Source organism: Fomitopsis serialis (genome assembly GCF_022376445.1).
Source record: "Fomitopsis serialis strain Sig1Antser10 chromosome Unknown B0H18scaffold_78, whole genome shotgun sequence".
Classification (NCBI taxonomy): Eukaryota; Fungi; Basidiomycota; class Agaricomycetes; order Polyporales; family Fomitopsidaceae; genus Fomitopsis; species Fomitopsis serialis.
In genome coordinates this window covers 1-20,488 of record NW_025955038.1, presented here as the reverse complement: position 1 = coordinate 20,488, position 20,488 = coordinate 1, and the positions used below count along the sequence as shown (strand labels likewise).

Below are 20,488 nucleotides of genomic sequence, written 5' to 3'. Positions count from 1 at the left end.
CCACCACATACCCCTCAATGAACCCATCTATGTCGCGACAGCAGAAAAGATTGCGTCGAAGTATTTCCTTACCCCTTCCTCCCCAGATGTACCGGCGCCCACGAATCCGTCCGGCCTTACGATCACAACGAAAGGTTGTCCTTCCGACATGCCGTACTCAGCGTATGCGACGCCATCACGGTCCTGCAGGACTACGTCCGCACCGCCCGCCGCCTCCAGAACAATGGAACTTGCACCCGGGTGCACGGTGGCAGAGAACACCGTGCCCGGCGGGTATGTTTTCAGTCTCTGGACGACGGGACCTGTCGCTGCAGCATCCGCACCGAAGATGAGCACGGTGTGATGGGTTGGACTGAACGTGGCGAAGAGCGACGTTGGTTGAGGACCAGTCTCCTTGCCGCCGATGCGCACGACCCCTGTCGCGTCCGGCGCACGGTCGCCCGCCCGCAGTGCGTCGCCGTCACTGCCATACGCATTGAGCGCCCCCGCTTCCGCGCCGGCGGAGTCGATTGATTTGAACCGCTCGTCGAAGATGATCGAGCTCCATCTGTAGTTGATGCCAAACTGCTTCAGGTGCGTGCCGCGCTGCCACGCGGACTTGAGCGACTCCGGGTCGCGCATTTGGGTGAAGACGTCCTTCGTCATGTTTACGGTCTCTTGCAGCATCTGTGTGATGACGGGGAATCGTTCCTCAGAGTAGGTGTCGAGGAGCGAAGGTGAGGCGAGGCCTTTCTCCACTAAGGCGATCTTCCACCCGAGGTTGAACTGCACGACGGCAGGTGAGTATAGCTGGGCCTGTGCAAGGTTTGACTGGACTTACCGCGTCCTGTACACTCGAGTTTACGCCCTATGTAGTGCATGCCGTTGTCAATATATCCAGGGAATGCAGTCGCTGATACGCACCTGTCCTCCCCGGGGTGTATGCACGTGGGCTGCGTCTCCGGCAACGAACACACGCCCCTCCCTGAACTTGTTGACCATACGGACACTGGGCCTGTTATATCGTCGTAGGTCGCATCCAGGTGAATCAAACAGTTGAAGCATACTCACCTGTAGTCGGTCTTGTGGACGATCTCGCCCAAGGGCAGGTCGTCACGTTCGCTCGCCAGCCGCAGAGCCTCCTTCACGGATTCGTCGCTTTCCAGGATCTTTTCCGGGTCGACATTGCCGGACAGCATGAACCAGAACTTCCCCTTGACTTCCGTCGCACGAATGAGTAGGCTGAGTAAAACGATAATCAGTTTCATCGACGCGCGCGGATGGGTGACCTACTTCGTCGGCGGGCCATCTGTATACTTGAGCCACATGTGCCAGTGCTAGGGATCGGCGCCGATCAGTATTCGATATGGCCTAATAGATGTAAAGCCAGCCTCACATAGGGATCCAGTTCATCCAAGTACACCTCTCCTAGTACCGCTTTCTCCGGACTGGACTCTCCCTCGAACGAGAGCCCGCTCTGCTTACGCACCACACCTATCGAGTCGTCAACAGCAGAACATCCCGGGGACGCGTATACCCTTACTTCTGCCCCCATCCGCGCCGATGAGCCATCGGTAACTCTTCGTCTCGAGTACCTCCTCGCCGTCCACGGTTTTCTTGACAGTGACCTCGACGTGATCGTCGAACCGCTCAAGCGCGATGAGCTCCGTGTTCAGCTCCACCGAGCAGCCGTACTTCGCAAGATGCGATCGCAGCACAGCCTCGGTATGATGCTGCGGCACCTGAATGGGGTTGTTCTGTCGCATGCACACAACATCGATTTAGCTTCGCCAGTGGCTATGAGCATCCAGCCGCGAACGACGTACAAACGGCCGACTGGGCGTGGGGTCCTCCGGCATGACAAGATGCAGCGTCGTCAGCACCTCTTTCCCGCCCGGAAACTTGTAGAACTTGAGCGGCTGCAGGTCGATTCCCAAGGTCCGCATCTCCGGCAAGACACCCAGGAAGTGGAAGATCTCCTGTGTCCGGGGCTATCCAAAGATCTCAGTGACGGCGGAAGTGCAGCATGATGGTCGCCACAAATACCTGCAGGCCGAGACCACGCTGCTCCTTATGGAAGCTTGAGGCTTTGTTGATGATACGGACGGGGACGCCGCTCTTCGCGAGGATGAGAGCAAGGGTCAATCCCGCGGGGCCTGCTCCGGCCTGAAAAACAAAAATGAGGATATGGAGACGATGATCATGTTCAATGGCTTACAACAAGGACTGGGGCGACTTCTTCCTGAGACATCGTGTCGATCTATTCCTATTCGAGTACGTAGCAAAGGTAATGACGATTGTGGGAGGTGGGTTGTCGAAGACAGCACACCCCAGACGCACTTCGTTTTATACGGCGCACAGCGGCGTACAGCTCGACAACGCAACGTCTTGAAGTGTTAGCCCCTATAGGCCCGGATCGCACATGTCAGATATGTCAATTCCCTGATAGCTCCGCAGTAATAAAATCGCTACTCACTGACACCTGCTCTGACTTGGCTCTGACAGCGAGCGATCGGCGCTCAGCGGTACCGCTGATATCACTTACACCCTCCAGGCTGTTCCCCGTTTGGTTCGCCGTCACAAACGTTGGCGGTCGCGCTCCAAACTTCTGATCATGCATGGTGTGCCCCGAAGGAGCAATCCACAGTTGCCAAGGACTTAGCAATGATATTCCATGGCAGAGATCTGTCACGGTCTCTCGAGTTCATCGCCGAATCAACACTTCCTGAGTCACCTCAAGGCGTCAACAGCGGTCAATTTAAATCGCGAAGGCATCAGCAGCTTCTCTAGTACGTCCTTGAGTCAGTACTCACCAATGCAATCGACACGTCGCGTGAGTGTGAGAACCGTGCTGCCCATCACTGGCAATCAGCGACAACGCATCTCGAATCCCGAGTCGACGTCCAATACGATAGCCAACGTCCATGCTCCGCAGATGAATCACACGCGCTGTTGCAGAGCAGTTAGATGTTGCTCCGGTGTAAGTGGCAGGCACTAGCTCACGGCATCGCCGAACGAATTCGAGACGCTAGAGCAAGATCTGTTCCAGAGTGGTCTTGATGAAAGATCAATGTCACTGCTAAGTTACACGCCACTCACTATAGGCATCGATGACTCGACCTGAACTCTTCACGAACCTATCACGGTGGCCTTGGGGTGCTTGCTTGTACACCGTGGTGTTCTTCCTGTTTCACCGTGACAATCTTGACGTTGCCGGCAGAGATTGACGTGAGGGACTCGGGCTGAGGAGTAGGTCCGCCCCCACAACTTCGGAAGTTAAAGGGTGGGCATTGCAATCGAGGTGACTTGAAAGACGGAACTGACGTCGCTGTGCAATGCCGCACAGACTCGTCAGCCTTATGCCGGGAAAGAAGGCTGCCTTCTGTCTGATGCTGTGAACTAAGGGCGGCGCGCCGTAAACACGACGCAAGCAAGGGCACGGCACGACGAACCTGAGCCTGCACCCACATTCGCAACGCATCAGCGCCCAGCACCCTAATTGGCCTGCAACACCAAAAGTCCGAATAATGATACAAGCTTGCGATATGATACACCCAATAGATCACAACGTCTAAACCTACAAGCCGTGAGTAGTCCATCGTGGGCGCAATAGCAGCACAACGCGCGGCGTACCTCTATCCGTCAATACTCTGTCGAGTCCTGCAGTCGCCACCGGCGGAACGGGCCCCACCACCACATTGACCGCGGCCGCCCCGGATCCTGCGCTCCCCCCCTCCCCGGCTCACGCGCACCATCCACATCTCGCGGCCTACCTCTCCTGCGCACCCTTCTCCGTCCGTCCCTCCCCTCACCCTCGTCCTCGCCCTCACCACCTTTCCCCGCGCCGTCCATCTCGACCACGACGTGCTCCCGCCCGTCCATCTCCTCCATCTCGTACTCTTCCTCCGCCACGATCGTCTCCACGTCCGCATCCGCGTCGCGTGCGTCCACACGCCGCGCACCCGCGCCAAACTGGCCGAACCCCCACCCGCGGTCCCCGCCGGGCCCGTACACCTCGTTCACGCGCTCGACCCACTCCTCCGCCTGCGCCCGCGCCGCGGTGAGGTGCTCGTGGCGGAGGAACATCCAGAACGCCTTCGTATGCCGCAGGATCCACCCGCCCCTCGCCCCGCCCAACGCAGTTTGCGGCTGCACCTCCGGCGGCGGGGGCGGCGGCGTGCGGTCCGACGCCGTGTTCCTACGCGTGAGCCCCATCGCATGTGCCACCCCGCCGAGCAGCGTCCCCTCGCGCTCGCCGCGTGCACGCTTCTTCGCCCTCCCCGCGCGCTTGCGCTGCCGCTTCTCCTGCCTGCTCAGCAGTTCGTCCAGCTCCCCAACGCCCATGCCCGCGCCGACCCACCACCACCACCCAAAAAAGCTCTGCCAGAGGATCACGCTCCACATGAGCGGCTTCATCCACGAGAACTCGAACCGGGTGGGGATGTACACGAGCGAGATGACGGTCGAGATGGCCGCGAGGATGAGCGCGCCCACGCCGAACGCGGCCGTGCCGCCGTCCATGCGCCACGCGTTCTTGCGGTTCACGAGGAGCCCCCAGAGCGCGAGGGAGACGGTGAAAAGGAGCGAGAGCGTCGCGTTGCACACGTTTTGGATCGCGATCGCGGTGCGCGCGACCGCGAAGGTGTCGATGACGCGGATGAGCTGCATGACCGCGGATGTCGCGGCCAGGGGCCCGAGGAGCCAGAAGATGAGGCGCTTCTCGAGCTTGGAGGGGAAGAGCAGACCGAGGAACTGAATATGCGTGGCCTGGATGAGCAGCCCCGTAGCGGCCATCATGAAGAGCCACCCCATGAGCATTGCGGTCGACCAGCCCTCGCTCCCCGACGGTGGGAGGTCGACGGCGACGTAGTTGAGCATGTACGGCCAGGTCTTGCTCTCGTCGGAGACGGTCGACATGATGACGTGCAGCGAGGCAATGGCATTGGTGAGGAGCATGCACACGCCGGCAAACTGGAATGCGTAGTTGACCGGTGCGAGGCGGAAGTGGTACTGCGCGGTGAAGATGAGTTGCAGGAGGAGGACGGCCATGAGCGTGAGCACTATCCCGTTCACGAGGAGCTGGACAGGGAGCGAACGGGCGAAGACAGGTCGATACTGGAGTATGGGATCTATCTCGGACCTACGAGCAGTCAGGATGGCGTGTAGCAGCGGCAGACACTGAGGCGTACCCTCTGGTGACATTCGACGCCAGAACATATTTGGAGACCGATAGCAAGAGGACGAGGCGCCGCGAGCGTCCCATTGCTCGGGATGAGGGATCTGAGCTGAAGCCAAGCGCCGCTGGTATGTTTACAAGTCGTGTGGGGGCCGTGAGCAGAACGGGCAGAGCCTCGCGAAGGCCAGAGGGATGGGCGACGAGAGTGGGTGTCCGCTCGAGGAGCCAGCTAGGCGCTCGCTCATCCGTAGCGGCCAAGCCTGCCAAGACCTTCCAGAAATGGAGCGAGGCCACGATTACTAAGCATTCACGACTGAGTCAAGTTGCTGGATGTACAGTAAGTGTACAGTACTTACCTCCTACGAAAATTGAGGCCCCCTATGAGACCCGGGGGCCTGAGAGCCTGAAGGGTGTATACTGGAGCCACGAGCTACAGCGCATGAGGTGGAAGGGGGTGCGTCTTGATTCGAGCTCGAGGGGCACGCGCCAGTCTCTTGCCGTTCGACAGCCTGAGTGAGAGGATGAGGGAAGGGAAGAGGGGGATAATGTTGTCATGCACGAGAGCAGTTCAGCCTCGCCTTATATACAGCGGACAGAGTGGAGCTGCTCAGAAGCCGCGGCGGTGTTTCAATACGTGACAGGAAGAGCAAGGAGCGCAGAGTGAAGTACAGGACCTTCCTCATTCGGAAGGGCACCTTCCAGATCCGTCAAATACTTATCCGCCATTCAAAGTCATGTGGACAAGTACATGGGTAACGGCGTTGGAACGCTGTATATCAGGCCTCGGCACTGAGCGCTGAGCAGGCAATCGGGATCGCGGGCAAGAATCTCTCCAGTTTGCGACCTGGCAAAGTCCCACCAGTGGTCGAGTGATCCCAAGAGCCAGCTCAGGCTGCGTACTATGCATGTCAGTGATCAATCGAGCTATTTTCGTTGTCGCAAGGTTACTCATGTTAGTAGACCCGTGCGCCGAAGGACTCAGCCAGTCTCGTCCCAGTGCGCGAGCTATTCGCGCCTCACAGCATCAGTGGGAGAACACTGGGCTCAAGCCAGTGATTGTGGCTGCGTGCTCTAAGTGTTGCTGGTACGCTTGAAGGCCAGATCCACTGTCCTGAAAATGCGTGTCTAGCGATATGGTGATGGCTGTCAGCTGAGCCTATCCTGCATAAAATATTGTTGCTTACAATGTTGTTCCAGGATATGCAGACGGAGTCGCCGTGCCTCTGTATGTATGTGCTGCCACAGAGGTCAGTGCATTCCGGGTCTACGACGAGCCTGGCGGGGTGAGAAGGTGCGACAATGTGTTCTCTCTCGGACCGTCCGACTCTGACTTGGCTCGATCACTGCCTACTCAGGCACTGCATGGTATGGCTCTCGATTAACGATCGCTCTGTCTGCCCAAAGACTTTCTCTACAGTACAGATGCACATCACTATATGATGTCACGGTGCTTGCGAGATAGATGTGCAATCGCCGAAGGCCAAGTCCGCGGGCGCGGTGACATCGGCACAGGCTCCGAGACGATGCCGCGTATCATCCACCCATGGGCCATAGAAACAGAGCAGGGTGACTCACACTACCTCTGGCTTCCTGGTCGTTGCGGCGTTCGTCATCACTCTAGTCGCCCCGCGGGATGCGGGAGGTCATCGTTCCGAGCCAGCGCTGGCTGCGGTCGTGGCGCGGTCGGAAGGCCTCCAGCACTGAGGGGGGTCTCTCGAGATGGGGGCGTAATGACGCGGTCTCCGAGACGAGTAGACAGATAGTATGTGGGAGGGCAGCTCAGCACACAGGAGGAAGCAAGTTAGATGTTGGCGGGGGATGAACGGCTCGTCGTCGAAATGGACGGCGTTGGCAAAACTGTGGTGGCCGGGTCGAGTGGCTGGGCTCAAGGAGGAGGTGCCCGATACGAGGTGGATAACAATGGGGCCGACTCGACTCTGTCTTGACAAGTCAACGGTACAGCGCCGGAATCGCTGGTGAGGGGGCTGCAGGCAGATCCCTAAGGACCGAGCACCGCAAGTGTTCAAGCTAGCTGTTCCCCAGGAGGTGACTGCAGGACGCGGCAGAGTGGGGATTGTAGAGGTGCGCGGCATGCTGTCACGTTCGTGCGCCTTTCCGCCTTCGCTCAGACTCCATCGACTCAGGTGGTCCCGAGCCATTCGGCGTTGAAAATCGGGGTGCTGGAGGGCAGGACGTAGAACGAGCGCAGCATACGCCATAGATTATGGTGAAGGCTCGTCGTTCGTGCCATATGCCAGTGCCCTAGTCAGCCGTCATGCTTACGGCCCAAAGCCTCGCTCGTTCACAGGTTCAAAGGGGAATTGCCCTTCTTACTCTCCGCATGACTCTCGGCACGCGTACGACCCTACTAGTTAGTACGTCTTTGGCACGCCTCATGCTCGTAGGCCGACAGAATCTCCCGCTTCGTCTGGCGGTGTTCTGAAGGCCATCATGGCGAGTCACGCGAAGCGTCTTTACTTCATTCCCAACAACACCACTCACGCGGCCTAGGAGTCATCGGCGTCGCAACGCTATCCAGCTATATCGCAGTGCTGTTGATCACCCCAGGCTATATAGAACATTTTGTGGTGCCGGGTGACCAATTGGTAGGCTAAAGGCCCTAGTCCAATTGGCGATGGCTCGGCATGTACCTGTCTATCGTTATGGTACTTCAATGTATTCTAAATCTTCCATTGCGTGCTACTTGAGTTCGGGGATAAGTAGAAGTGAAGGTCAGGGTCAACTTCGTCCGACGCCGCCGGAGGAGGAAAGGCGTCTTATGATCGGCTTTGGCTGCGGCACCGAAGGGACGTTCCCGAGGTATGACACGGCTCCGCTGAGAGGTTGCTAACTTTAAACAGCATATTCTGAGACGAAGCAACTGTTGACAATGACAGTGTCAGGGAAATGGCCTCGCTCATGACACACCAGCTATGCCACGATATGCGTCGTATGAGCTGTTGAAATCCTTCCGCCAATGGACTTCCGAGTTGGGAACTAGAGCGAGGGTGTTGCGAGCCGTGAATTGTTATGATTCAATTAATTTCCGGCCTCGCTATGGAACGTTTTCACAACCTCATGTACTATATACATCGAACTGAACCTCACAAATTATGTTGCTTGCCGATGCACGCCGGACCGTGACGTTGAGTGTCTTGAACACGAGCAAGAACCCCGAGAACCAACGGTGCTCCTGGCCGCTCGCGGAACCGTTCGCTTGCTAGAGCAAGTCATCGTCTACTTCCGCCGATCCAGGAGTCAGCTGCGGATCTGCCGGGCCTACAACCTCTGCGCCGCGAAGCCTGTGACGCCCGCCCGAGCCGTCGCATATATAGAGGTATTGTACAGTCGCTCTACTCGACAACCGGCATCGAGTCGGGGCTCATGCTACCGTCCGCAACTTGGACGCGCTCTATTTCTACACAATGCGACAAAAATCAACGACCCATACCTGAGTGAGCGACCGTTCTTCCTGTCTATCTCTGGTCATATGCTCACTTTGCCCAGGCTACAGCAGACCCTTGGGGAGCTGGCCTTCCGCAGCATATCCAAAGCACCGAATTCCGTGCCTGCGCCCCCGTAACCAACCTATGACTGGGTTGCGGTCCACGCATCACCGTCGCATCGACCGTCTGATTTAGTCTTTTCCCCGGTGTACGGTTAACGCGGTCTTCTAGGTGCCCACTTTTACTGCCTTCGGTCAGTCCTACGAGAATATCATAGCTTGGAGACTCAGCTGATCTATCACCAGGAGTCTGTGTTCTTGGTCACTGCGCCAGACCTTAAGCCTTCAGTTCCATGTGGCTTAGGGCAGACGACACCCGTAGAGTACGGATCCCCTCGTATGGAGTCACACATTCAAATTCTACGTTGCAAGGTGAGTCGCTACAGCACCTTGATCATTACACTCGTGATGGAAAACGAACCGACATCATCCGATGGGAGACCGCAGTGTTTCTGTGAACGCCTGGGGTGCCCGAATGACCATGTTGCCTGCTTAAGCAGGGACGTGAAACTCTCTCTGATATGAATATTTGTGGTATTTCGTGTTGTAATCATACAATCACTCACCTCCTTTCAATCACAGGGTCATTTTGTCATACAGACTCTCCTTGAGTTACGCATCTGTTCGCATATACCACAGTACCTACCCCTTCTGTTCCGTTGTCTTTCCGACTGTACGCAGTAGAAACCTGAAAAGATCTGGAAAGTATGCCACTCCGTTAGTCAACCTGAGGATACCAAATGAAGTACCAACTGTAAACGGATTCATCCAGCTTCTGCTGCAGTGACCAATACTAAGTTACTAAAGAAGTTACTGTGCTCGGAGCCGCGACGTCGACAGTTCCGAGTCGGAACCGATCAAGAGCCGATCATACATTCCGGCTATTGCCGATCACTCTGGAACGTCGAGCGCTTCGCTTCCGCCACATACGCGCGTGCGACTCGGGCATTCAACATTGACATTAATATTGTACCGACTAATCAGCGGGCACGTCTACCTCGGCGCGTATCCACAGGGCAATGTGCGACGATGATGTACAACTTCTTGTGGAAAGGCATTTTGATCTTTGCAATGTCCTCTTCAGCCGCCAGCACGACTTTTCCTCGTCAATGTACGATATACTTACGGTGCAAGAACCACCACAACCGCTAATAACTGCACCTCTGGCTCGGATGGCGGTTTTGCCACATGAGAATTTATGACGTCCGCCCCATCTTCTCTCTTCTGTACTTCATGGTTTCGCTCAACGAGCGATACGTTGCAGTACACTAGTGGCGAGCCTGAAGAAAATCTAGTAGTACTCAGCCGGATGTTTCGTATCCTGAAACCGTGACAACTTGCCTTGTTTCTCTGCCGTGATACACAAGTGTAGCCATCTTCCGCCTATGCACCAATGGCTCTGAGTCGCCCAGCTCGCTTCACTTGGCGTACGTTATCGGCAGTACTTCTGTTACGGAGTGTAGGCTTCTTCAAGTTCAACATCGGTGCCTCCTCCATCCGACACCCCGTCTCCACTACCAAGATGAGTAGGCATGGCTCTGTGATGATTCCGGAAACTTGCCCGATAGCAAAGGCTTCCGACTTACGTGGACAGTTGAACAAGCTATACATATGTTTTGTACGGCGAGGCGTTGGCATACGTGAGGATGAAAATTGAAGCCCAAATCATAACATTGGCGGCCCCGGGGATACGAAGTTTCGTGACAAGACATTCAAGGTAACATTTACAGTAGGAGACCGACGAGCATATCATAGTCACTGCCTGCGGTTCTACGGATCAAACTGTGCAGTCGTGCACTATCGAGCTGCGCCTTCTTTAACATAACGGCAAGAATGCTCGCAGCATTCGGCGTATGCAATGCGAAGACGTGAAGGTTCTCTAGAGTTGGTGAAAACCCGTCATCAAAAGCATCTGGCGAGATGAAGTCCTTCTTTGCAGCACGCGCGAACAGCTCACCCACGAGCCGCGCATCCACTGCCCTAGCGGAGACGACAGCGTATAACACAAGCATATCGACGAGGCGCCACCTGTGCCCCGACGAAAGTTTGCGACAATACGCCTCGCCCTCGTCCAGGTCCCGCACTTCGAAGAACCCCTTTAAGTTGTCGCTGAGCTGCAACTTGAGCTGCTCAGTCATTGGCGTCATGCGGAGGCGGTTGACATTGGGGGTATGAACGTCGAATATGGACAGCGCTCCGAGATCCGATTGAGGGGGCCCGAGTCTTCGTCGGATACCGGGACTCGGCTCCTCCGCGGTCGTAGAATTTCCCTCCGGTACAACTGTATGGGCAGCTCCCACACTTGCCTTGCGACAGTAGGTTTGCGATGACTCTGCCGCAGCATACTCTATCGCGTACTTGGGACTGTCCATCGACTCTGAAGCCACGCTCGAGAGTACCCATGACGACAGGGCCTCCTCCTGCTGCTGATCCTTTGCAGGGATGTTTGCTGACTTGTCCGCTTCGAATGCTACTCCGCTGGCCTCGGTGGATGGGGATGGACCGCCCACCTCCACCTCCGAGCTCGATATCGTACGGATACTGGGAAGGGTGGGGGCTCGGACATCGGACCAGCCATCGGCATCGACATCCGACAGGTGGGAACCATGACCGCTGCATAGAAACTCACCACAGAACGCCTCAGATACGTGCGAGTAACCTGATTCTTCCCTTGCGGCGATTACTGTATCTTGCATGTGAGTAGTAGCAGCAGAATCAGAAACAGCAGTTTCATCGTCAGCTAGCCATTTGTGATCACGAAGATCAATGACGTCCTGTGTTCAAATTAGTTGCGACGCAGACTTTGAGGCGTGTAAATCTACCTGGAGCATAGTTCGCATACGCAGATTGACGTTCGGCTTGTTCATAAGCCCTCTCATACATGCGAAGTAGCCATCCATGTGACGACGGGCCTTCGGCGTGTCGATTTGCAAGCCGACAGTGGTCAACAGTAAACACAGCCCCTCGATCTCCTCTTCTTCGGGGTCTTCGACGTTGGCCAGAAGTTCGTTGATGGACTTGTGCATGATATGCTCTGTAAGCATCTGCATCTTGAACAGCTCGCCCATGAACTTAATGAGGCCGAGACTCTGCCGCCTTGCTGTCTGCTGCGCAGCGGTTTCCTGGTAGCCTTCCTCCATAGTAGAACGTGCAGCCCAGCAGCGCTCGAAGTGCTCCTTGCACCGATTCAGCAGCAATCTATGGAAAAGCTGCCCTCCCGCAATAGACTTGCCCTCCGCGTCCCTGACGGCCTCATCCCGAACCCCAGGGCTGATCTTGCCCATCATTCTGCGACACAGGAGTGCATACATCGCAGACGAGGTAAGATCGTTGGTTGCTGTGTCGTACACGAGGCGGACGATCTTGCTGAGCGATCGACAGTCATGTTCATCCTTAAACATGTTTGCACACACGACGATTTGGTCTGAGATCGAGTCGAAGGATTCCATGGTAAGTCCGTTGAGCAACGCACGGACCTTGCTGGAAAGCAGCTCTAGCGAGTGCAGGTCGACTTCGTACTGTTGCTCGTCAAGGCTCGTCAGATGCAATTGATGCACGAGGTACTCGGGTGGCACAGCGTCAGCCTGCAGCGATGACAATCCGTGCAACGAGCGATCAGGTCCACCCCTGTTCGCCTCTCCACAGTCGACATCCCGCTTGCTGACAATCGCGCTGGGACCGTCTTGACTGGACGGGCGGACCATAGGAGATGGTAGTGTGCCGAACTGCGTGCCAACACTCGCCTGTTTGAAACGGTCCTCGCTGGTCTTGATGCCCGGCGTCGCGAACTTGCCCATGGTGAAACTGCCACTCGGACCATTGAGATTTGAAAGACCAAGGCCCTGCAGCTGGCGCGCGGAGTTCGGAGGCGGCGGGCCCATGGCGGACGCCGAGCGCCGTTGCGAACCACCACGACTCATCGGGACACCAGCACCCTGCTCAGATGGCTCGAGACCGATGGCATCGAGTGGCGGGAGGTTGTCAGGCTTGTCCTTGCAGATCTTCATAAACTGCACGAGGAAGTCACGGTCATACCTAAGATCAAGTGTCAGTGATGCGTACATACACGCTGCAAAAGAGGGCTCTTACCTGAACTTGCCATGTTTGGCGTTCATGTTGAGCTCGACCTTGGGACCCTTGATACCCTCGGGGTACGACACGCTGCCAAGATCTTCAATGGTCCGCGCGGTGGCCAGGGCGGAAGGGAGGGGCTGGGCGACGGGTTGGCTGCGAGTAGAAGAAAGGTCGAGAGGGCCAGCACGCCGCTTCTTGGATGTCTCCCCCGCTGTCACAGCAGTGTCTATCCTGAAAATTCCCTTGTCCTGCGGCTGAGCCTTCTCCGCTTCCTTGCGAGCCTCCTCCTCCTGCTTCCGTCTCCGCTCCTCCTCTTCCCTTTCCTTCTCCTTCCGTGCACGATCCTCTTCAGCTTTCCTCCGCTCCTCGGCTTCCCTCTCCTTCTTCAGCTTCTCCTCTGCCTGCTGCTTGATCTTCTCCTCCGCCTGCTGCTTGACCTTCTTCTCCGCGTCCCTCTCCGTGCCGTCCGACGACGTGATCTTGGCCTTCGATGCCCGTGGCTGGAACGTCGGTGCGAGCGTATTTAGGCGGTTTCCAGGTCCAGCAGATGATGGTGTAGGTGGGGGCGAGGACACAGAGGACAGGGACGATGTATGCGTGTGTGGCGACGGGGTGGGATGTGGAGGATGGCCCGTGTTGGGCATGGCCGGCGCCATCGTCGGCGTGCCAGGGGCGTGCAGTTGATGAGGGGGATTGCGGGGCGACATTGACATACTAGGCTGGGGCGGACTAGGTAGGCCTTGCGGTTGTTGGTGAGGTGTGCCGACGTGCGGCTGCACCCACGGCGTGTAGGATATATAAGCTTCCGATGGCATGCCGGGGTATGGTCCATACTGAAGAACGAGGAAGCAAGTTACTCGGCGTATTCGTCAGCGAAAGGGATAGTGAGACTCACGTAGTAACCGCCATACCATCCTGGGGGCGGAACAGGCTGAGAAGTGGGTGGCATGCCTGCAGGGGGCTGCCCGCCATGCGGCGCACCCAGCCGCGGACTCGACATGCCCGCCGACACAGGCGTGGGCGCAGAGCCACCATTTGGTCGTCCATTCACGCCATTCATCTGCCCATTAGGCATCTGCCGCGGGAACACCGGGGAACGGGGTGGCCCGCTTTGAGGAGGTGCGCCATTCTGCTGAGGTCTTAGCTGCCCGCCGCCGTAATGGGGGTATGGGTGAGCGCCCATCTGAGACGGCTGTGCCTGGGCATGTGTCGGTAAGGGTGAGGCGTGCGGCAGAGGTGAGGGGTGGGTCGATGGAGAGGCAACGTCAGAAGGCGCCTGCGAAGGCACACTGGATACGGGCGGCACGCTGCTCGGGTTGTTGAAAAGCTTCTTGACATCAAACTTGGGCTGAGTCGTGGCAGACGTGGGAGGTTGTGTGGACGAGCCGGCTGACTTGCCGTTCGGGGCGGAGGTGGGTGTCGCTGGGACAGTGCCGAATGAAGAGACCGTCGCCGACTTAATCATAGGGACTGAGGCAGGGGAGGAAGAAATCGGTGCAGACACGTCGCTCATCGAACCGACTGTTACAGCAGACGCTGACACCTCATCAGTACCGTCACGAGAGACAATAGACAGTACTATACCTGACTTCACAACGTTCGTCAGGCTTCGTGCGCCTGCGACGCCGTCCTGAAATGCTACGTCCTTGACTGGATAAATCGGTCGCGGACGGCCCTGGCTCGGCGCGCGTAATGCGAAATGTGGCGAGGGGGCTGAGGCAGCCGACTGCGATGGGCCCTTGGCCCAAGCTGACTTGGACGGGAGCTGGGGCGATGGCTTGGATGCCGTTGGTGTCGAGGATTTGCTCATTCTGATTCTGACAAGTGCTACGGGAGTAAGTCAGGCACATCGGCGTCGCACGTAGAAAGCTGAGACTCCTCTGTGAACGAGTGGTTTTCCTTACACTAGACAGTGGGGTATTGGTGGACGAGGAAAGTCGATGTGGTGGGAAGCTGCGTTTCGCACACCGCACTTTCGACTGTCATATAACCACCCGGCTAGAACTTTATCAAACCGCAGTCAACGACGATACGTGGAGAATAACAGGTGGTGCAGGCCAGGCTTGCGCGTTGAGGTTGTGCACCTGGTCCTCGTGTTCATCTGACAGAAGGATCCTTTTCATTAGGAAGCTCAGAAGCTGACCCGCGCTCAGATCGTCAAAAGCCTCTGAGCAAAAAGCCCTGCTCTGACGGTCATCCACGTCTAAGACATGATCGCTGAGGATGCCTTCCAGTCGAATTTACTCACTGGTGGCAGCACGGATTACTGTAACGTTTCGACCATAGGTTCGCGGGGTGTGACCTGTGACCAACGAACTGGCGAAATCCCCAGTTCACAGGGCCTGGTGACCTGTGAACACAGAACTTGGATAGTTCGCCGGTGACCGCCTTTGCAAGCACTGCGTCGCAGGCCCGAAAGTGCATTTGTATACCTGTGACCGCCGACGGGAATACTGAGTTCGGACCCCTCTGTGACCTGTGACATATCAACTGAAACCCTAGTTCGAGGGAGGGTGCGACCTGTGACCGAACCTATGGTCGAAACGTTACAGTAGATGTACGTATTCCATTATATGTATGGTATGCATACCTGAAGCTGTGATTCTTCCATGCTGGAGTGTCCATGTCACATCGCTGCGAGTCCATACACATATGCACACATGTCGGCCCGGATCCTGGACAGAAGTGCTCAGTTGGTTTGATAGAGTTCGAGGCGTGGCATTGTTACATGCTGTGAGGGCCCTGGCGGCAGGCCTGACGAGGGTCTTCCGGGAGGCCTACAGATCCTTACATTGGTCTCTCAGTTTCTTTCTCTCGCTCGCGTACTCCGCCCACCCCCGGGCTTGTACATAGAGGTGCCTCTGCTGTCTTTCTCTCGCCGACTCCTCCGGTCGCCGACTTCCTCTAGAAACGAATAGTTGGCCACTCTCCGCGGCCGCTACAGGGCTCGCCCGCTGACCGCCTCCCACGCCTTCCTCGCGCTGGATCCGGAGTCGTTCCTCATTCAGAGACGGGGATAGCCACTTCCTGGGCGCGCGTAAGGACTGCGCAGCTCGACGGGCAACCCGGCGGCTACCTCGTGGGCCCTCGAGACTTCAAAGCCTCACAGACGTAAGCAAACGTAGTGTTTGTGGCGGCTGGCGTCCGATCCAGCCAGACACGCAGTGCCGCTAGACATGCAATTCCAGTATGGCCGCCCAGAAGTAGTGAGATGGCAATCAGTTCTTGGGCAGCGTATAGGTGATACTTGGAGTGTTTTTCAAGTCCAAGCCCTGAGCCTTGCGAAGACCATAAGGTTGCGGTGAAGTTGCAGAAGTAGTCAACTCAAAAGGCTGCAGCCGCAGCGCGCTTCTGCGTGGCTTATGTAATGAAGTATTTTAATGTCTATGATATGTTCCACCTACGTTATACAGACGTTCCATGCCCTACGCAAAGCTGTCCGATCAATTTATCACTGTTCGTGGATTTATTCTCAAGCCGAGTCCGTCGCTCTTTGTCAAGCTGCGCGCCCTTCATCATGTTCGCCCGGCTCGGTCACGATGCTGAAGGATTCTATCGACTCGGAGGCTTCACCTGGACCAACACGGATCTGCGCGTCGTCCTGGGACATCGATGGCGCAGCCGAGTCCGACGGATCCAACGTCGAGTGAGCCCGCGTCTCGTCACGCCGAGGCAGAGTGCGTGGAAGCAGGTTGAGCTTCGTGCGCCGCTGCGGCGGAGTCTCGGGACTGGCCTCGCGACTCGTTCGTGCGGTCGCAGTCTCTGTTGCGAGTCCAGGACCCTCCGTCGAGGTGATATTCGGGTCCCGCAGTGGCATTGATACGGAATCGCCCTTGCCCTCGTCCCTCGAAGATACACCCTACGGCCCAAATGTCAGTAGTCTATTTGGCTTGTTGAAGTGAGTCAAGGTCACCCACCGCGCGCGAACTAGTGTGGCCACCAAAAGACCGGCCACTGGCATCTGCAGCGCCTTGGGCACGATTACCAGCGCGTGGAGATCCGCCGCGCGATCTATTGGAGGTACGCCAGGATTGGGACGTGGTGTTGATCCAGTGCCCCTCGGTGAGACGACTGAGTGAGGCGTGACATCCTGGTCAACAGGAGCCCACTCCCGTTCACGCAGTTCAACGACATTCTGTGGGGGGTTACTGTTAGCTGCGATAACCTTTGTTTGAGAAGACTTGCCTGGAGCATTGCTTGCATGCGGGGGCTGACGTTCGGATTTCTCGTCAGCCCTCTCATTCGCTCGAAGTAGACATCCATGTGGAGACGGGCCTTCGGTATGTCAAGCAGCGCGCCGGCGGTGGTGAGAAGCATGCATAAGCTCTCAATTTCCTCCTCCTCGGGGTTCTCTATGTTCCTTAGGAGTTTCTTCACACACTCGTGCATAATACGCTCCGGAATTAACCGCACGTTGAACAGCTCGCCCATGAACTTGATCAAACCAAGCCCCAGCCGCCTTGCTGTCCATCGCGCAGGGTAGTCCTCGTTCGCGCGTGGAGCTGTATCGCGCGACCTGTCGCTCTCAGCGGTAGAATGGGCAGCCCAGCCGCGCTCGAAGTCCTCCTGACACCGGTTCAGCAGGTATTTGCGGAAAAGCTGCCCTCCCGCCAGAGGCCTGCCCTCCGCATCCTTGATGTCCTTGTCCTGAACCCTAGAGCTGATCCCCTCCATCATCCGTCGGCACAGGAGTGCGTACACCTCTGACGAGGTGGGATTGCTGATCGCCGCATTGTACACGAGCCGAATGACCTGGATGAGCGAGCGACCATCCTCCTCGTGCTCTGACTTGTTCGCCCACGCAATGATTGCGCCTGAGACAGGGTCGATGCGCTCCATCGTGAGTACGTTCAGCAGCGCGTGGACGGTTCTGTCGACCCGCATTGGGGAGGCAGCTGCGATAATTTCTGTCGGAGGCCGCCTGCCCGTGCGAGGTTGGAGAGGTGTAACTGGCGATTGGCTTGCCGACGGGAGCTCGCCCTCGAGCGACCCGGCCGCAGCAGGTTCCAAGGATATCGATGCCAATTGTTCCTCCATTGCGTCACGGATGTGCCTTCTCCTATACGAGATCTACAAGAGGGATTGTGGCGGCGAGCGACGACTTGGTAGATGAGGAGATGGTTCAGACAGACGGCGTACGCAGCGAACTGGATGACGCACGTCGGCTTGATGCTTTCACAGGCTCAGTGACTCTAGGGCTGCGCCGTCTCCTCGTGATCCAACAGGAAGGGTTGTTTACGGCAACTTCCAATCAGCAAACCTTGCTATATGCCGTTCCCTGAGCGCCTGATCGGGTCAATTCAAGTAAACTCACTGAAGTACTGACTAGGCATGAGGCATCGCACCTCCGAGCACGATCCTGAGTACCGGCCACGACTACTGTTCCCTCTTGCATTGTCGTACACAAGATATTTCTTTTCATATCGAGGGTCTGCACGGGTGCTAAGAAAAATATGATGTTCGGAAGGCAGCCTGAGTAGGAATGACTGACGAACCAAGCATGAGGATACGTGAATCTCGTTCCGAGGAGTATGGTCCTGACCAGTGGGTATCAGAGTAACTCCACATATTGTATGTGACCAAGGACGAGCCTGAGCGCGCTGCTGCGCGAGGAGGCGGTGACCGTCTGAGTAAGTACTCATGTCGACGTCACGGTGCGGAGGCTAATCAAGTTATCAACGTATCGGCTCAGGGTCTCGGCCACTTCCGAGCGCTCGATCCCGGGCATTCATTGACAGTGAGCTATGGATGTTGTACATTGCGACGCAGGCCAGCCAGCGCAGACGTGTGTGGAACGATAACAAGATGCGGATGATGCACGAGGACGAGCGAACCATGACCAGCGAGACGGGAACAGATAATGAAGCAGAGGACGTACTACTGTTCTATGATAGCAGGCTGATTAACTTATCACTGTCCATAGATTTGCTCGCAAGCCTGGTCCGTCGCTCCTCGTCAAGCTGCGCACCCTTCATCATGTTCGCCATCAGGTCGAGTGCCTTCGGCGCGTCAACTACAATGTCATCAAGGATGTCCGCGGTCGGCGTGAAGCCCTTCTCGAAGGTCTCCGGTGAACAGAGGTTGTTCGATACCGCCCAAGAGAAAAAGTCGGCAACGAGTCGCGCGTCACTGTCCTTCGACTCGATCGCAGAGGTTACGAGCTTGTCGACGAGCAGCCATTGGTGCTCTGAAGGAAGCTTGCTGAAGTACACCTCAGCCTCGCCCAGATCGCGGACGCTGAAGAACTCTTTTGAGTCCTCGACAACGCGGGTCTTCGCCTCCTCCTCAGACATTGATGGCGCAGTGGAGTCCGATGGTTCTGACATCGAGAGGTCCTGCGTCTCGTTGCGCTGAGGCAGGGTACGTGGGAGCAGGTTGAGCTTCCTGCGCTGGGGCGGAGCCTCGGGCGAGCCATCGGAGCCCAAGTCGACAGAAGCCTCGTGGTTTGGTCGCCAACTCGGTCGTGCGGTCGTAGCCTCTGCTCCGGGCTCTGGGTTCTCCGTCAACTTCGAGAACATATTCGATGATGCGGAGTCCTTATTCGCAAACACACCCGTAGGACCAAAGGTTATGGCGTTGGTTTTGCTGATCTTGCCGAAGTTAGACAGGTCGCCCGCCTTTGGGGCACACGCGAAGGGGCATTGCCGGCAACGGACCAGCCATCGGGACCCAGGCCGACCTGCAACTGCGCACCACGGTGGCCGCCACGCCCGGAGCCGTTACGCGACATGCTTAGAGTGCGCTGGTAGTCCTTCTCCTTCGCAGCGGTCTCCTCCGCGGCTTGGGCATGGACAGCAGCGATTGTGGTGGAGCAGCGGTCTGGATACGCGGTATCCACTTGCGTTCGCGCAACTCGATAACGTCCTATAAGGGAGGGGGTTAACACAAGGACTGTTCTAATTCAGGAATGCTTACGAGAAGCATGACTGCATACGTGAGTTGACGTTCGGGTTCTTCGTCAGCTCCTTCATACGCGAAAGTAGACATCCATGTGCGCGCGAGCCTTCGGCGTGTCGAGCAATTGCCCGACGGTCGTGAAGAGCACGCCACGCTCGATCTCTTCCTCCTCAGGTGTCGATGTTGCCCAGGAGCTTCTTGGCACATTCATGCATGATACGCTCCATCAGCATCTGCAGCTTGAACAGCTCACCGACGAACTTGATAAGCCCGAGACCCCCCGCTTCGCCTTCTGCCAGTTATATTCTTCCGAGTCAGAGCGTTTCGCCGGACTCGTCCTTCGCCGACGCAGCCGTGGCGTCAGTGCTTTCATTCGTGGCCCAACCGCGTTGGAACTCTTGGCACCGGTTTAGGAGGTACTTGCGGAAGAGCTGCACGCAACGGGTCTGCCCCTCACATTCTTGATACCCTTGCCTGGATCTTCGGCTGATCTGTTCCATCATCTTCCGGCACAGCCGCGCGTACATCTCTGACCACGTCGCCTCGTCCGTCGCATTCTCGAATATGAGCCGGATGACCTGGATGAGTGTCCGTCCGTCGCGCTCGTTCTCCGACTTGTTCGCCCACGCGATGATCTTGTCCGAGATCGAGTCGAAACGCTCCATGGTGAGTGCGTTCAGCAGAGCGCGGACGGCCCTTTCGACCTCAACTGGAGATGCAGCGATGATGACCTCCGTCGGCAGCTGCCTGTCCGTGCGAGGCTGGAGAGGTGCGACTGACGATGGGCTTGCGAAGGATGGCTTGTCCTTGGACGACCCAGCTGAAGTAGATCCTATAGATATCGACGCGAATTGCTC

The 20,488-nt window shown here is 57.0% G+C and overlaps 6 protein-coding genes across 6 annotated transcripts; all 6 read right to left on the bottom strand.

Moving 5' to 3' along the window:
* Window positions 1-27: 27 nt before the first annotated feature.
* B0H18DRAFT_1122493 (monooxygenase) lies at window positions 28-2,230 on the bottom strand (the record flags this gene model as incomplete). The annotated part of the gene is made up of 10 exons (XM_048034521.1): window positions 28-765; window positions 821-847; window positions 904-994; window positions 1,051-1,221; window positions 1,273-1,316; window positions 1,376-1,473; window positions 1,523-1,736; window positions 1,806-1,970; window positions 2,026-2,145; window positions 2,198-2,230. The coding sequence occupies 10 exons, from the start codon at window positions 2,228-2,230 to the stop codon at window positions 28-30; spliced, it is 1,701 nt and encodes a 566-aa protein (XP_047889509.1).
* A 1,391-nt stretch (window positions 2,231-3,621) lies between these two features.
* Window positions 3,622-5,242, bottom strand: B0H18DRAFT_1086646 (uncharacterized protein; the record flags this gene model as incomplete). The annotated part of the gene is made up of 2 exons (XM_048032069.1): window positions 3,622-5,119; window positions 5,169-5,242. The coding sequence occupies 2 exons, from the start codon at window positions 5,240-5,242 to the stop codon at window positions 3,622-3,624; spliced, it is 1,572 nt and encodes a 523-aa protein (XP_047889508.1).
* Window positions 5,243-10,308: 5,066 nt separating this feature from the next.
* Window positions 10,309-12,514, bottom strand: B0H18DRAFT_937245 (armadillo-type protein). The gene is made up of 2 exons (XM_048041818.1): window positions 11,483-12,514; window positions 10,309-11,434 (listed from the first exon to the last, which is right to left on the bottom strand). The coding sequence occupies exons 1-2, from the start codon at window positions 12,455-12,457 to the stop codon at window positions 10,385-10,387; spliced, it is 2,025 nt and encodes a 674-aa protein (XP_047889507.1). The 5' UTR covers window positions 12,458-12,514; the 3' UTR covers window positions 10,309-10,384.
* A 76-nt stretch (window positions 12,515-12,590) lies between these two features.
* On the bottom strand, window positions 12,591-13,378 carry B0H18DRAFT_937243 (uncharacterized protein; the record flags this gene model as incomplete). The annotated part of the gene is made up of 2 exons (XM_048041817.1): window positions 12,591-12,695; window positions 12,750-13,378. Coding segments are annotated over 2 exons (732 nt in total), but the record flags the coding sequence as incomplete, so codon positions are not given.
* A 2,696-nt stretch (window positions 13,379-16,074) lies between these two features.
* On the bottom strand, window positions 16,075-17,894 carry B0H18DRAFT_635141 (armadillo-type protein). The gene is made up of 3 exons (XM_048038878.1): window positions 16,920-17,894; window positions 16,652-16,869; window positions 16,075-16,593 (listed from the first exon to the last, which is right to left on the bottom strand). Exons 1-3 carry the CDS (start codon window positions 17,769-17,771, stop codon window positions 16,287-16,289), a joined length of 1,377 nt encoding a protein of 458 aa, XP_047889505.1. The 5' UTR covers window positions 17,772-17,894; the 3' UTR covers window positions 16,075-16,286.
* A 572-nt stretch (window positions 17,895-18,466) lies between these two features.
* B0H18DRAFT_1027746 (armadillo-type protein) lies at window positions 18,467-19,911 on the bottom strand. Its single transcript, XM_048029892.1, has 5 exons — window positions 19,708-19,911; window positions 19,679-19,687; window positions 19,562-19,598; window positions 19,363-19,514; window positions 18,467-19,324 (listed from the first exon to the last, which is right to left on the bottom strand). The coding sequence occupies exons 1-5, from the start codon at window positions 19,840-19,842 to the stop codon at window positions 18,620-18,622; spliced, it is 1,038 nt and encodes a 345-aa protein (XP_047889504.1). The 5' UTR covers window positions 19,843-19,911; the 3' UTR covers window positions 18,467-18,619.
* Between the last annotated feature and the right edge of the window lie 577 nt (window positions 19,912-20,488).

Bases quoted from the DNA above. Each gene is read 5' to 3' on its own strand.
- B0H18DRAFT_937245 (XM_048041818.1), bottom strand. From the start codon at position 12,457: ATGGGCAAGTTCGCGACGCCGGGCATCAAGACCAGCGAGGACCGTTTC. The intron at 11,435-11,482 runs GTAGATTTACAC...ATTTGAACACAG, and splicing joins GTATGCGAACTATGCTCCAG to GACGTCATTGATCTTCGTGA.
- B0H18DRAFT_635141 (XM_048038878.1), bottom strand. From the start codon at position 17,771: ATGGAGGAACAATTGGCATCGATATCCTTGGAACCTGCTGCGGCCGGG. The intron at 16,870-16,919 runs GCAAGTCTTCTC...AACCCCCCACAG, and splicing joins GCATGCAAGCAATGCTCCAG to AATGTCGTTGAACTGCGTGA. The intron at 16,594-16,651 runs GTGGGTGACCTT...TTTGGGCCGTAG, and splicing joins GCCACACTAGTTCGCGCGCG to GGTGTATCTTCGAGGGACGA.
- B0H18DRAFT_1027746 (XM_048029892.1), bottom strand. From the start codon at position 19,842: ATGAATGTGCCAAGAAGCTCCTGGGCAACATCGACACCTGAGGAGGAA. The intron at 19,515-19,561 runs GTATCCAGACCG...TCCATGCCCAAG, and splicing joins CGAACGCAAGTGGATACCGC to CCGCGGAGGAGACCGCTGCG. The intron at 19,325-19,362 runs GTGCCCCAAAGG...AACTTCGGCAAG, and splicing joins CCGGCAATGCCCCTTCGCGT to ATCAGCAAAACCAACGCCAT.